Here is a 16518-nt window from a genome sequence, read left to right on the forward strand (position 1 = left end):
GTTGTTGGATTGTGTTCCTGCAACACTATGCAAAGATGACAAAATGCACTATTTCACAAATGACTGAAATAAGTTTGAGGAGAAGGAGGATTTCTGTGAAATTTGCCCTTTTTACCAAAGTTTTATGGCCATGGTTTTACAAAAAAGAAAACAATAAACTCTGAACACAGTTTTGTCTCCTGTGAAACATGGCATATGTTTCTGATGCAGGACTGTCATAAACTGTCTCTCTACCTATACCAGTAATGGAACCACAAGGCATAGCTCAGAGAGGCTAATCCTGGTCATATCTAGAGCAGATAAGGAAAACAGCTGGTTTAGGAAGGTGGAGCTTACTGTTTATGGACATAGACTGCAGGTCTCTTTAGTGCTACCCCATATTTTTCCCCACATCCCCATACTGATTCTGGAGATCAATCCATTTGTCAGTGGGGAGAGAATATGAATTTTGGACTCTAGCAGCACTACAGTTTTCCTTGGGAATCTCTTACACTGGTGCTTCCTTGACTTATGAGACCTGCTGAGACTATAGTTGTGGTGAAATAACTTCAGGCTGTGACAGAATAAATAATGGCAGTGAAAAACCATAGGAAATTCGTTCCTACATAATAGAGTTTGAACTAACAGAGTTCTGTTTTGACTACTGCAACGTCCTTTCCGTATTCCAAGGCTAACACTTGTGTAGCTAGTGTTGAACTTTTTTTTTGCATTACTGTAGCTTGGCTTGGTTTTTCCATATATTAAACATCCTGTGCAGATTCTGTTCTCTCACCAGTTCCCAGCTCCCAGGCTCCAGTCTGTGTGAAGCAGTGGACATCTGCTGTCTTCCCTGCCAGTTAATCATGTAACGCCCACCTCAAGTAGCTGTTACGGCTGGCGGTTCTCTCTGCATGCAAAATTCATCATTTGCTTTACAAATTTTGTTAAACCTTCTCCTGCATCCCGGATACATCTCTATTCTATCTGGTCCTATTTGAGCTGCCACTGCTTTTGTGGTAGCGAGCCTGACCACTACTCATAAGCTAAGCTGTTTCATTACTGCGGGAGATTTCTTTGCAGCTTCTTCAGTCTTCAGTAACCTTTTCCACTTTTTAGTTAACTCTTAGAATTTTTTCCCACATTGCCTCTGAGAACAGCTTGCTTCCCCCTTACAAGTTAATGTCACTTTAGTACTATTACTTGTTTATTCTCTGAAGTATAGGGGACAAATATACTGTGTTATGCAATTTTCTTTTCTGTTATACCATCTACCAGTTGGATGGAAGCATGCTGGTGCTTCCAGAACAAATGAAGATACAATCTATTGCTTGAGGTTTTAGGAAGGATGATTCATAAAGGACTAATTTATTTTAGCCTGTTGTACTTTTCTTTCAGTAACAGACCTCCTAAATGTTAATATATTGATTGTTTTGCTCAGTCAAGCACATTTCCTATTTTTCACTGATTTGTCACAATCCTCCCACCATCCTTTCCTTCTCATGACCATCATCCTGCTCATTTCTCCTTTTTTTTTCCTTAGGAATATTACACTGTTGCACTACTTAATTATGATCTTTGAAAAGAATTATCCAGATATCCTAGATATTCAATCCGAGTTGCAGCATCTTCCAGAAGCAGCAAAAGTCAAGTAAGTCCAGTGCTATTGCTTGTTCCCAGAGCTGGAGTTCCCAGTGATTTCTGTTAGCTTAATTATCATAATTTTTTCGTTTCTGTCTTCTAAAGTCAAGGCCAGCCTTACAGTTGAAATGTCTTTGTTGTAGATAACTAAATTGATAGCTTCACTCAGATATGCCTGTATCTACTATGTTTCTGAATCACACATTGTAACTAGACTGGCTGTTGTTTGTAATTCACTTACCATATTCTATAGTTATTCATCTAAGTCATGCTATTTTTTCTGGGTAATTGCAGGTTTGTTTCCAAAGCAGAGTCAATTAGGCACAGAGGCTACAGTAAGCCTTTTTCGGGAACATTGTTGCACAAATCAGTCTCGCACAGAAATGGGGAAAGCATCATAGTTTCTGCAAAAATTTCAATGATGTTTTTTTCCGTTTCTGGAGAAATTTGTGAAAAATGAATACAGAAACCATCCCCCAAAATACTAGCATTTTTTTTCTTTCCAAAGCACTGCTCAAAAAATACTTTTGCATATTATTTGCCCAGCCATGATTCTTTGTGTAAGGAACTAGTCCAACTAATGAAAGACAAGTGAAAAACAAATGTATTTTCACACTTAAAAGTATTTTTTAAAGCTTAAGTGGTGTTTTTGAGATGCAAGCTGTGACTCACCAAATACTTGAAAGAGATACAGGCTGACTCACAAATAGGTACTAACTAGTTATCTGGGAATTAAAGTCTTTTTATTTGCTTACAAGTCCTAGACAAAAGAAATTCCTGTTTGTATGTGATGAGCAGAAATTCAGTGTATTGCTTGTGTCTAGGGAAGAATTTATTAATGTTAACAGTACAGTTATATTCTCAGTTACAGTGTAAACTAGCCCAGACTACCATATGGTAGAAGTGCAGATGGAAAAAACAATGTTTGGACTCTGAGTGAGACAAAAATCACATGTAAATGTACTGCTAATGGTATTTAGTAGTTATATGGTTCAAGAATCATATGTAGTGATAATCTGAGACTCCAGTAATGTGTGTTCTAAAGCTGGGATCCTTGGTTATCCTTGGTGTCAGCTGGCTGCTGCAAGCTGGCCATGTGGTGTGTGCTCCTTGTTGAAGGGTCAGGCCCAGCTCATAGGGCGGATATTCTGAGGGCAACCCCTCTCTTCTACCCAGGAAGATCCCAGTCTTTAGTCTGACCACAGGCAAGCAGGGTCTGCCTCATCTTACATCTCATACAAAAAGCAGCACAGAGCACTAGCAGACCCTCTTCCCCTCATTTCTAATCATCTGGTGTGGCTGGTGCCAGAGGCCGGATACCAGACTTGATGGGCCTGTTCTGCTGCACAGTTCCTGTATCCCTGTGTAACACTGCTCTTTTTGTTTTATCTGCTCTGTGTCTGTGTCCTGTGCAGCTTGGTAGAGCTGGAGAAGGAAGTCAACAACATAAAGACTGGATTGAAAGCTGTTGAAGCTGTAAGTATCTGAAGGTTTCCAAAACACCATACTTAAAATATCTCAGAATCAGGGGCACTATATATTTTATGATAAGAGAAAGTGGGCTTTCTTTTTTCATTCCTTTCCATTCCGTTCCAGAATGCATTAACCAAGGAAAAATAAATAAAAGCTTCTCATGTGGAGCTACTGCTGATGATCTTAGCAGAGTTAAGCCTGATGAAAAGCTTGTTTGATCTCTGCCTGGAAGGTAAAAGGACAGTTTGACAAATGGCATGGACTGAAAGAAGAAATAAAATTCTTGCTCTTTCTTTACTGGGGGATGGATGGCTGATGAGCAAGTGTTTCACGTGGCCCTTGGAGTAGTAGTAAGCAGGTAGTGCACTGTTACATGCAATCCTAACCTCTATCCTAAGCACTCCTTGGGAAGGCAGAGGAAAAGACAGAGACTAGTTAAAGATGAAACAGCTGAGCTGGCAAGCAAAGCAACAATGGCAGGGTTTTTTTTCCTGCTATTACTGAAAGCCAGTTGTTGGAAATTGCACTGAATGGTTTCTGTGCAAGGATTACCTATCTACAAGGAACTAACACAGAACCCTCCTGTCCTCCTCATTCACCATGAGACAGACAGTAATAAGTTTACTTTCCTTCGTTTGTTTTGCCTCTGTGTGTAGAGGAAGGGATCTTTGTCCTGTCAGCAGCCCCCAGGCTGTCTGGTTGTTACCAGCAGTTAATCATGTAACTAGTCAGTGATCCTCCCATTAAAAAAAAACACCCCAAAAATCAAAAAACAAACAAACAAAAACCCCAACAAAACAAAACAAGAAACCCCCCAACTTTCCCAACCTTATTTCTGGATTGTTGGGGTAAGGGAGAATGAAGCAGTGGAAAGAAATACTGCAGCATACAGTGTCTTGGAATTAAGGGTACCTGTAAAGGCAAGGCTGACCTGGATTTCATGACATGAACAGGGGCCCAGTTTTTGGCTGGGACAGACAATTCACCCCATTGAAATGCGAGTAGCTAATTCTGTTTTGCTTTCTCAAAAGGATTATTTGTCCTTTTGCCTTTACAGCCATTTTTTTCTTCTCTTTGCCATACGTGGGTTCCATGGGCAACCTCTCCTTCCCATACAATCATCATCTTCCAGCCTCAGTCTTCTCCCTGCCATGGTATTTTTCATCTGAGGCTGCCAGCACCTCCCAGTCTGCTTGCTCAATTTGTGGTTTTCTGGTGTGTAAAAAGCAGCACTATAGCAACAATAGAAGATCACTGTCAGGTGGAAGGGGGAGGAGGGGAAGGTGCGATTCTTGATTCCAGTCCAGTGTGTTCTCACCACAGCCTTGGCTCCAGTTACTGGTGTTTCTTCAAGACCCCTTAAGAATAGAAAGCTAAAAATAGTTTCCCAGTCAGATGTTCTTAAAGGTACTACTTACAATCTGCCTTCCTAGACTTGCAGCTAGCTTCTTTGTAAAAATAAGACATATTCACTTTTGAGACGTTCATGCAGCTGTCGTCTTTGTGTAGGACACTCCCAGAAGGACAGCTAAGTAGTGGAAGGAAATTCTGTCAGCACAGCCCTTCTCTCACACAGCAAGAAGATCATAACCACTGCTTGAGAAACCACTGCCATGGTTGAATCATTTCATCCCTCTAGAGAACCAGCAGCCCAGCCCACCAGGGGCAGTTCTGGCCTCTGTTGTTGTGCTATTATGATTAGTAGAGACCATTTCTTAGAAGATACGGAGGAGTTCTGTTATTCTGTGGCATTGCTCTCTGGCTGATTACATAGTCATGCTGGTTTATTGTGTGGATTTTAGGTTTTTTGTACATTTTGGGAGAATTATTCTGCAGGGAAGAACTGCATTTGAAATTGAAGAGCAGACCTCCTAATTTAATTTTACTTTGAAAAACATTGCTCTCCAGTAACAGTCCCAAATGCTGTAGCTTTCAACAGGGAGTAAAATGACAGAACTGTTATACTCACCTGCCTGAGGAGGGGGGGAGGACAGGGTAGAGCAACTTTCAGCTAAAATTAGCCTAAAAATTAGAATGGTAGAGAGTAGCTGAAAAAAATATGCGTAATTCTTAGAAGCATGTTCTTGTACTTGTAAGGTCCAATTCAAAGTGATTGTAACATAGAAACTATTCTATGTTACTAAACTATGTTACTGCACAGCGTTGTACTGCACAGTGCTCCCAGGACCATCCCTTGTGATGTGGTAGGAAAACCAGTGGAGAAGAGATGTAATATAAAGCACAGGAAGTAGCACTTCTTTAAAGTGGACTTCCTCTGGCCACGTGCTCATTGCTTTTCCTGCCCCTTTTCTGCCTTGTGGTCTTTTCTTGTAGTGGTTACATTCGCTTTCCAACTCCCATCAGACCAGAACATATATCATGTCTGATTTTAGATTGTCGATGGCCAAAGTAATTCTTGGCATTCAGCAGCACCATGTGGAGCAAATCTGAAGATGTTTCTCAGCATAGATGCTTATAAACCTACCCATTTGGCTTGGTGAACTACTATTTTGACAACCAGTAACAGAGAGCACCCAACATGCATGCAAGCTGGAGTTGCAGCCAGCACAAAAATATTTTTTTCCAAAGGGAACAGAGGGTCAGACCATAACTTGACCTGCTGTTTCATGCTGCTTTCCCTACAGAGAAAGTAATGTTTTATCATTCCCAGTGATTATTCAGCTGAGAATAAAGATGAGGCCCAGATTATGATTTCATTGTCCCCATGAGACTGTCAACAGCACAGAAGCCAAGCACAGGCATGGGAGATTGCCAGTCTCACTATAACTTAGTAGGTTTGAGGAGCTCTGTAGCTCTCTCCGTGCTTTAAGCACGGTGAATAGACTAAGGGAAGAGATAGCTATGGGTGATCTTGGCTTAAAACTAAAAATCTTTAGCCAGAAAGAAAGAATCTTACAATTTTTTTTCTTTCTGTAGGTAGCAGACAAATAGAACTTAGTTTCCTATGGTTTTATGTCTTCTTTTTCTTTTACTGTAACTCTTTGTATTGCAATAGCCTCCACTTATAACTCTGTGAATTTTATGACATTCAAGCTAATGCTTATTGGTTAGCAGGGTGCTAGCAAATGTTGCACATGACGTCTGTCTGCTTGTCCTTCAGTAGGAGAACTAATTTTTGCTGTTTAGTGCTTTTCAGAGAAATGAAGGGGAGAGGTAGAGCACATTTCCCCAAGTATACAGCATATTGTGTCACCATGGGAAGAGAGGATGGAGGGAAGCTCACTATTAAAAATTCCAAATTTGCTTGCTACACAGAGTTTTTTGTTATTTGTCATTTGGGATAGGAAAAAAATGCAGCACTTCATGTACTTGATACTTAAATTAAAAAGTTGCTTTAAAAACTCAACATGTTGATGGGTTTCTTGGGAGTGGTTGTTGTTTAAGGATAAACGGAACTGTAACTAAGACCTTCCTTCATCCCACCTTGACCACCCCTCTCACATGTAATAGGCAAAGCCTTTGACTTAGTGAGAAAGTGGTTTCTGAGTTACAGCTCTGGATGAATGTGTGTGGAGTGGGAGCAGAGCATGCTCTGATGCTCTGCAGTGAGTGAAATAGATGGGCTTGCCTGCTCCCTTCCTTGTCAGCGAGGAATCTTTAATGCTTACCTTGTTTCTCTTTTAGGAACTGGATTATCAGAAGAGACGCGTGCGGGAATCAGGGGACAGGTTTGTTCCCGTCATGAGTGATTTCATCACTGTGGCCAGTTTCAGCTTCTCAGAGTTAGAAGACCTTCTCAATGAGGCTAGAGACAAGGTAAGTATGCTGGTTTTAAAGGTAAACCGGCAGGGGAAATGAACCCAACTCAAAAGAGAGATTATAAATCAGAATAACAATTTAATAAAATAATACAATAAGTACGATTATACAGACAAACAATTGGTTTTAACCCACAAAACCCAAATGTATAACCTAGCACCCTGGGGCATGAACAGAGTGGTGTTCGTTGGGCCCCCTGAGTCCAAAGTAAAAGGAGAGGGGAAAACCTATTGGTGAGAGTGCTGTTGCAGTCTGGTCGAGAGTGGTGATTGCAGTCCGGTTGAGAAGTGGTGGTTGCAGTCCAGTCGAGGGTGGTGGTCTGCAGTTTGGTTGAGAGTGGTGATCTGCAGTTTTCCTCTGCATCCCACGAGTGGTTAAAAAAGTTCCAAGACTCCAAGATTATATATTCTCCAGTTCAGGCAGGAATGCCCAGTACTTCCCTCAGGGCGGGGAGTTCCACAGTGGGTGTGAGGACAAGAGCACCCTCCTATCTCTCAGGTCTCTTAACACCTAGTTTGTAGCCTGAGGAGTCAGGCTGCTCTGGGCAGAGGGTGTAAATGATCTATTGACAACAGTTTCTGGGAAATGGCATGGAAGGCTATAGAATACACAGTTTTGGGTTACACCCATACAGCGATGAACTGGTCCCAGCTGTTCTAACTAGGACAGTAAGATACTCTGGGTAGTTTGGTGTCCTGGTTTCAGCTGGGATAGAGCTAATTTTCTTCTTTGTATCTGGTGCAGTGCTGTAGCTGATATACCTGATCTTTTCCACTTATGCGTCTCTGTTATTGGATGCATTTCAGTACAAGGATAGAAATCCCAAACATGTGTGGTTTGTCTGACATTCTTGGATCCATCTTACACAGCCACCGTCGTGTGTGTGTGTTACTTTTCAGGTGGTGCTGTGATCATTTTGTACTTCTACTGTCTGCATCTCCATTACCAGAATTGTACAGCTAAGGAGATGCTTGTTCTTTGCTGATGGCTGGAGTCTGGCACTAATCCCTCTGTCTTTCAGCTGAATGAGGAAGAATTTATATGAAAAGATCATAAGCATATGAAAATGTTTAGAGAAGAGCAAGTTCTAAAGTAAACGATATGTAATGGCAAATCTGCCCGTGTTGGCTGGCATGTTAGAAGTGCTTGGCTCTATAAAGCAAATGTGTTATTTCTTTTGGATTGAATTGTTTCCACTCTGGTGTCAGTCCCTGTAGCATTAAGGGACCTGCTGCATTATTAATGAAAGCTGTGCCATTGGATCAGTAGGCCTTAGATTTTGACTATATAGGCTGAGGATCTGAACAGTAAGACTCTTCACTCATGTACCTCTGCAGTAATGTCATTCTGTGATTCAAAAGCATTTCCTTGCTGTGGAGATAAAGTTGGTAATAGTGACTGGCAGCTGCAAACACTGGGAGCTACTGACTGTCAGCAAGGGCTGCTCTGGCAAATGCCAATGGGGCAGTAGGTATTGGGACACTTGGAAAGCAAAGCTGGGCAGTCTAACACTACTAACGTTGTAAAGAATTTCTGTAGAGCATAATGTGACTAATTTTTTCATAGAACCATAGAATGGTTTGTGTTGAAAGGGACCTGAAAGATTATCTAGTTCCAACCCCCCAACACGAGCCATGGGCTGCTAGACCAGATTGCTCAGAGACCCATCCAGCCTGGCATTGAACACATCCATTTTCATTGTTGTCATGTTGCTTGAGAAGATTCAAACTACTTCAAGTATAATAATGTTCACAACATACTAGTTTTATAATAAAAAAAAAATATTTTACATTCCATGGCCCCACTAAATTTACTGAGAAAAGCTCAGTTTCCTGTGATTTGGGGGCTTCTGTATTATGACTGGGTAAATTTTGCAATTTCATTATAGTTAGGCACACTTTTCTGGAAGGATATTCACTATGTCAGTGGCTTAGATTGCACCCTTTTTGTTTGGTGTTATAGATGGTGGTGTTCCTTTTTGGCACACTAGGACAAAAGCCCAGTGTAGATTCTTTACAGGTTCAGTCGAGGGTTAAAAACCAGCAAGTGGTACATGTCCAGCACAGCAATGCAACTTTTCCTGATCAGGCACTTGAAGGAAAAATGCCATTCTTTTGCTTTAAAAATAACCAGAGAAACTCCCTACAGACGGACCAATATGTCTGGAAGTTGTTGCATGCTTTTTTAGACATAGCCAATGTAAAGCACTTGACATAAAGAGATGTTTTATTTTAATGAGTATAACATGCTTAGGAAACGTTACTCTACCTTCTCCTCACACACCCTTACTATGTTTGAACACATGCCATTCCAGCTTTTGCTCAACCTATGCTTTGGTTCTTCCACTGGCAAAAAGCTGCTTTTGGACTTCTATAAGGGAACTGTCTGTCCTTACTGATGTTGAGCTATTTCTCATGTTTGCTTCATATTATTTTGGCCCTCTCTTCTTCCTCTTTTTCCTCTTTTTTCTTAAAAAAAGAAAAAAAAAAGGAAAAAGAAAGCTGGAAATTTTCAACAAACCAGATGTGCTTTGCAAAGCCTATAACATCTTCCAACCTCAATGGGCTCTCTGTGCTTGTTGAATCACAAGCTTTTTTCTTACCATGGAAACCTACTAGCCAATTAAAGGAAGAGAGGGACCAAGACATCTGATTATCCTATTCTTTTTTGATTTCGCAAAGCAAATTGAGGGGAAAAAAAGCAGTGGGACAGGGTGGACTTTGAAAAATATCCAAATGAGTCTAGGAAGAACTGGTCTGATTCACAGATTTATTATTAATAATGAAGCCCTAGTTTTCACAGCTGGAATTGGATATCCTTCTAAATATAGATGTGGCTAATTGATTACCCTGAGTTAATCAGAGCCATGTTTCCTCAGCTGGGATTTAAAACACTATAAGTTATCTTTTCAAACCTAGGAAGTTTTTTGGTTTTTTTTTTTTTTTTTTAAACTTCTTCAGTATTAGCAGAAGTAATTTCTTCAGTTATGGAAACAATCCATTACCAAGGTGTGTTGCTGACCTTCTTGGCAGATGATATTTTTCAGAATCCCATGCAGTACTTTTTCTGGCCTTTTTGCTTAAACAGAACCATTCATGGTCAGTGGCCATGGAGAGGAAGTGATATTTTAAATTTAAAGGGCCAGGTTGTCAGATGCAGGCATCCCTGTTTGCAGGGGAAGCCTTGTAACTGTACGTATCTTCATGCAGTAAACAGATGGCTTGGTTAAGAACTGATTGAAAACTTAGACCAACTCTTTAAACAGGCTCCCTAGCACAGCTGGTTCTTGTTCTTTTTGTGTTTTTCTCACTTTCAATACCCCTTTATAAGGGAGTATATACATTAGATCAAGGGATAATGTTTTCTGCCATTTCCCATAAACTTTAAGGTGGGGGCAGGAGAAAGTGAAACTGCCCTTGAATCCTTCACCAGTTTTTACATGTTTGAACAGACAAAAAATTGGCTTTTTTACATAAGAAAGATGAGGTTGAATATTGTTTGTGAAAATTTTTTCTCTGTTTCCTTTGGAGAAGCAATGAAAATCCTCACGCAGAGGCACAGTAACCTCCCATGGTATGAATTTTATTTTCCTACTTGAAAAAAGTGACATTTGCCCTATATGAAGCTTTACTATGTACTTAAGTATTGACAGTATGAACTTAGATCACTAGACTGTTTAATAGCTGTTCTACTTTGTGCTTGGTTTATAACAAACCTGTTTTTAAAACATTTTGGATCATCTTAGGAGAGCAAAGTCTGCTTAGTCAGATATTGCCATTCCTGTGCTGAATGTTAAACTTAAGCCTCTCTATAGAGGCACAGCAGAGGCCACTGCTGGGGCAAGGCTGATGAGGTAGGTAGGAAAAGTGTCCATTTCCAGTCTTTCTGATGACAGTTCCTCTCAAACAAGTGTTTATCATGATGAAGAAAGGCATTCAGAATCTGCACATACATTTAATAAGCTTAGCAGCTATAGTAACTGTTTTGAAGAACAGCAAGCCATTGAAAACAAAAATCCATTTAAGAAAATAGCAGAACACTCTGAAGCACAGAGCCAAGTGCCAGTTACAGGCTGCACACTTCAGTTGCACATTTTGGGGACTGGTATTTTCTGTCAGCCACTGAGGGTGATGAATAAGGAATGGGTCAGGACAGAGAATGAGGAAGTCAAGATGAGGTGTGTTACAAAAGGCACTGCAGCCTGCTTTCAGAAACAGCCATTTGGTAAATAAATCACATAACAGTAACTTAGAACTTCAGATGCTGCAGTGCAGGTCAGCATCTAACATATGAGAAATGTTTAGAGCACCTATATCTCAATTTTGTGACTGCCAGAGTCCTGCTGAACTCCTGGGAGAATCCTTTGAGATCATTTAAGCACAAGCAGAGCTGGGCCCAGCCCTGCCTGAAATTGGCAGGGCTCTTTGCATTAACTGATCTGAATCTGTCCCATAAAGAGAACAGACATTTATTTGAACTGCCTCAGTACAGAAATGGTGTCTTCATAACAACAGACTCAAGATTACTTTTCTGTGAAAGACAGTTCATGTTGCATGGCTACATGGTATAATTCATTCATGCATTGGCTCCTTCTGCAACAGCAGACAGCACAGACAGCAGGAAATTTTTATCGTGGCTGTTTTTCCTCCTCCTCATAGAGCCCCATTCCTGCCATTTCCAGAGCTCTTCTGCCACTGTTTAACATTTCGTTGGCAAGCACAGCAGAGTTCGTATGTGCTGCTGTCCCGCTTTCCCTCTCCTTGCTAAAATGGCTTTTTAAAATAAACAACTGTCTAAACGATTTGCTTTGGCAAGAGGATAAATTCAGTGGAAAGTTTGGCAGAGGAAGCAGAGCTGGCACTGAGCTCGTGGACCTGTTATATCATGGAGCCTGGGGGCCCTTATGGTGTAGAAATGAACTTTTTAATGAAAAAAAAGATATACCATCCTGTTTTACAGTGGAAAACCTGCTGAAACACAGTTTTCCATCTTGCTTTTGCCCATCTCATCTGTCCCCAAATGACTTCGCGAGTAAGCAAGTTTCAGCCCTTGTTCCACAATATTACAGCACATCACAAAATTCTGGAAAGTGTTTTCGACACATGAAGACTTAGCTGCAGATTTCACAATTGTGCATGACAGCAGGTACTGTTTGGCAGAGGATCTGCCCATGGAGCAGTCAAGTGGTTTGTACAGGGTGACACAAATCCTCTGACAGAGAGCAGAAGAGAGACCTGGCGTCCAGAGTACCTTGGTCTGTGCCACACTGCCTCTTAGACCCTAAGTGAGGCAGGCAGTGGGGTTTAAGCCATTGTGGGCAGGCAGGAGCCTGGGCTTCATAACAGCATTGGGTAGGCCATCTCCAGCAGCTCGGTGCTCCTCATCCCAGCACCAGTGCTTTGAAAAAGCATATATGGTTGCAGAACCAGACTTATGGAGAAATAGAAGTAATGAAACCAGAGGGGTCTGTTAAACAGTGAAAAGACAGCTTGTCTCTCTTGATGCAGTGCCCCACAGATATGAACAACTGATTTTTTGCCGTTTCCTATATCAGATTAGTGGGGCAATGCTTTCTGTTCTGTAATGAATGGAGAAAGGAAGGCTCAGAAGGGAAGCATGAGTTCCCAAGCCACATCATGGGCAGAGCTGGCAACAGAGGCTGGATCTCCTGACTTGCCTGCCTCTGCTCAGTCAGCTTTTTCTCCAGAGGGGGTAGAGAAAGAAGGAAAATGTTTACTTCAGTGAACTGCAGATATTTCTTTTGTAGTTATTTTAGTACATCTAGCTCACAAATTTTTTGGGTTTTTTTTTTGTCTTTCACTGCTTTACAGTAAGTGATTGTGACTTACTAAGCCCTATGTTACAGGGCACCAAAGACAGGCTGTTCTCAGACTTCTCGCTGCTGCTTAGAGACCACAACACCTTATACTCATGAGTGTCTCTGGAAGGCTCTCAGGCAGCTCAGTCTTTCCAGCACAGCAACACTGTTCCCTCTCTGGGTGGCAGTGGGGAGGCAGTGGCAAAAGCTCCTCTTGCCAGTGTGACATGAACTAGCTGATGCTAGTAGTTAGGTGACAGGCCACGTGCAGGACATTCGCAGACAACACCACCCTCTAATGGAGACTTCCATATGTGTAGGATCGAAGATCCCCGAGGCAAGGGCCCCTGCCTTTCCAACCCCCAGATTCCTTAAGAAACTAGGAAACCCCAGTGGACATTTATGGACTCAAATCAGCTCGGTTTCTGTGTGCCCCTTCACTCACCTTTGCTGAGCACAGGAGGAACACAAGGGAGAGACACAATGCATTGCAAGGGGCAACAGCCATCTCCTCTGGGCTGCCCATGGACTTCAGGCTTCATGGGAATTCGACAGGCCTTCCTTCTAGCTAGCAGCTCTAGTCACTGCTCTTAATTTATGGCTTATTTCCAATGTTCACAGTGGAAAGAGATTCCAGGTAGCATATCCCCTGTGAGTAATGAGCTTCAGGTGCTCTGTGTGTTCAAGCAGTAGGGGCAATGCCTGTGCTGAATCCTCTGGCAGTCTTCTGCCTCCCTGACTGATTGTCACACTGGAGCAAACAAGATAAAAAAGTAGAGCATATGGAGATGCTTTATCTCCTTCTCTGGTATTTACAGCCTATATTCTCTCTTTATGAAGAGCTGGTACTGTTTCAGGGTGGGTTACTGTGAGACTGCTGCACTTTCCTATATTCAAACAGCCTATGTGTACATAATATACAGATAAAATTATACAGAGGGATGGGGAGAGGTGTGCATACTTGTGTATGTACCTTCAGAGGCTTTCAGAGAAAAGGAGTTAAACAGAGAAGTAATCTGTTGCTGTTTCCATGTAGAGTTTCCTTCAACTTCTGCCATGTTTGGTAGCTCAAGGCAACTTGCATTTCTTCCAACACTTTTTTTTCCAGATTCTTTGGTTTTCTTTGTTTGTTTCTGGCTGAGAACACAGCCTGTTTAAAATAAAAAAAGAAGCTATTGCTTCAAACTTTGTGGGCCTGGCAGGGAAAGCAGAGAAGGAGAGATGCTGAATCTCTCAGGCCGTGCCAGAAGGAAGCTGCTTTCCTTGGAGATTTCTTCCCAGTTGAATGGGAGACATTGTTTATGCTTTACCTGGTACAGGGCCAGAGGGGTTTATGAAACCTGCTTCCAAACTCATTTTGTGCTTGGGATTGGAGCATGAACAGTTCTTACTGTCTTTCATTCTGCAGGAGCATCCACATAAGGAAAGGGAAACTAGGCTGTGTTAGTATGACCTTGAGAGAGTTTGAAGGCAGACTATAGCCTGGGAGAGTCTGGATTTGGTTTGGTGAACGTTGAGGTCTGTAAGGATGCTCAGCTGCTCAGTGGTGGTGTGCCAAAGTGCAAGGTAGGACAGCTGTGCATCAGGACACAAGTACCTTCAGGAATGTATTTCTCGTGCTGCCTGTTACAATACAGAGGTGTGTGAGTGAAGGCAGCTGGACAATGTTACAGCTTTTGGATGCGTGTCTTTATGTAGCACTTAGTGGTCATGTGTGTACATGCTGCTGACAGACTGTATGTGCATGGATTTAGTGCATTTTGGTGAGTAACAAGGCATGCTTCTAAGTGTGAGTGTGCAAAGAAGAGAGTACAACTCCTGCAGGACTGATGCCCAAGAGCCAGGGGTTGCTGTGAATTTATCCCAATCAGAACTGCCCTGTGACTGAAGTCCTGCCAGTTGGCTGCCTCAAAATGCATCCTGCAGCCTCAACATTTGCCTTTTAAAATAAAAACCACTTGTGATGTATTCACTGTCTTTTAAGTCTGCCCGGGAGCCCTGACTGCTTTCCTTGCCCCTCTCTCATGCCTTGTCTGTCTATAGTCTCCTCTCTCCCGGGCAACACCCTGACTCATAGGACTCCAGAGAGATGGATGACATGGCAAAAGGTTTCTGAGAGGACAGACTGTAACTTTATTGCAAAAAACACTTTAACTCAAAACATTTTAAAAGTGGATTTGAAGGGAAGGTGGAAGGGGAAAGTATGGACTAAAACTTCTTGTTTCCCCACCTAGCTCACTGTCTTCCATGCCCTGGCTGTCCCACAGCTGCAGCCAGCCGAGATGTGGCCAGACAGGTGTCCTCCGAAATTAACTCTATTACCCTCAGGCACTAAACATGGGGGAGGACGTTGTATAAGTGGACAGTTAGTACTCTCCAGCACCATTGCCCCATGACTCCCAAAGGATATCCAGGAGAGAAGATTCTTCAGGGATAGAGGCACCTGCCTTAAGGAGAAGTGCTTCTGTTGCTGGGGGTAGTTTCTGCTCTCACCACATGAATGTTCAGAGGGTATTGAATTGCATGTGTGGTTACTCATAAGCTATCCTTACTGTCTTCACCAAACTGCCTGCCTAATTCTTGCTCTATTGTTTTCTGCCCCCTTGACAGTATGCCAAGGCACTGAAGCATTTTGGAGAGGGCGAGGGCAAGATGCAGCCAGATGAATTTTTTGGCATCTTCGACACTTTCTTACAGTCATTTGCAGAGGCCAAGCAAGATCTGGAGAATATGAGGAAGAAAAAGGAAGAGGAGGAGCGCAGGGCACGCATGGAGGCTATGGTGAGGATCTGGGCACAGGAAGGTGTTGCCTTTTCATGTCTTGAGAGAAAGGCTGACAGAGCCAATTTCAATGCTCATGCGCCATCACTGTCAGTATTTTATGTTCTTCTCCCTACTACCTTCTCTTTTCAAATGATGACATTTTCCTGATGTCTGTCTTGTCAACTCTCAAGGACATACTGTTTGGCTCCTAAATTACCCTCTTTTGTATTCAGATACCAAATCTAGCCCAAGTAGTTCTGCCCTGGCACTTTGCAGAATGGTGTTGCCCCTGCCCCATGCCAGAGTATTCTGCTTTTGGGCTGAAAGTGAAGAAGCCAGATTTCCCTCATTCCTGCCAATCTGGTCAGATTCCAGTCAGAATCCGTCATCATCTGCTGTGTGCCTGTCATCTGACAATATACAGTGACATGGCAAATGCCCTGGCACCTGCTGCAGCCCACACTGGCAGTATTTCTCTCTGGCAGCCTTAATGCCTTGATTACTGGGGCTGCATCCAGCTTTGATGTGGCAAGAGAGCTTTTGTGCATCATGGATTTTGCTGCTGGGAGACAGACGTGTGTTCCCCCGGGGGTTCATGTGAACCAGCCTCCCCCTCTAACCTCAGCCTCTGTGATGCCTGAGAAGCTTGGCAGTCCCCTGCCTCGTTCCCCCCTGCCAGCCCTGTAACCCTGGCTGCCACCATGGCCCCAGGCCTCGCTGTGGGGAGTTGATGATTTAAAAGTTTGCTGTGCCAAAAGCACTGGTTTATGCCTTTCAGAAGAGAGAGGTAAAACACCAGGATGCCAGCAGCCTTACTGTTAGACACAAGGATAAAATGCCAGGGCTTAGGCTCAAGTTTCCTCTCAGTCAGCCTGGGAAGTGCAGAAGCCCGCTGCTAAAAAACTAGGGTGGTTTCATAAGCTAATACACCATAAGGAAGGCTGCAGTTTGCTTATGGAAAGAGTCTTCCTGCAACGTGGAGCTAGTGTGCAGAGCAAGCAATCTGCTTCCTGACAGTCACGACCATCCCTTGGCATTTCTACTGAGTTTGAAGCTGAGCAGTGCAG

The 16518-nt window shown here is 42.6% G+C and overlaps 1 protein-coding gene across 4 annotated transcripts in view; it reads left to right on the plus strand.

Annotated features, from left to right (window-relative positions):
- DAAM2 (dishevelled associated activator of morphogenesis 2) overlaps nt 1–16518 on the plus strand; it is a 223758-nt gene that overhangs the window by 200203 nt on the left and 7037 nt on the right. For all 4 annotated transcript variants that reach the window (XM_017806653.1, XM_017806652.1, XM_017806655.1 and 1 more), the window contains 4 exons: nt 1520–1627; nt 3033–3093; nt 6736–6867; nt 15299–15469. In XM_017806653.1, the coding sequence (XP_017662142.1) occupies nt 1520–1627; nt 3033–3093; nt 6736–6867; nt 15299–15469 (472 nt within the window). The remainder of the gene's footprint in view (nt 1–1519; nt 1628–3032; nt 3094–6735; nt 6868–15298; nt 15470–16518) is intronic.

Source organism: Lepidothrix coronata, unplaced genomic scaffold (genome assembly GCF_001604755.1).
Source record: "Lepidothrix coronata isolate B3197 unplaced genomic scaffold, Lepidothrix_coronata-1.0 Scaffold16, whole genome shotgun sequence".
Lineage (NCBI taxonomy): Eukaryota > Metazoa > Chordata > Aves > Passeriformes > Pipridae > Lepidothrix > Lepidothrix coronata.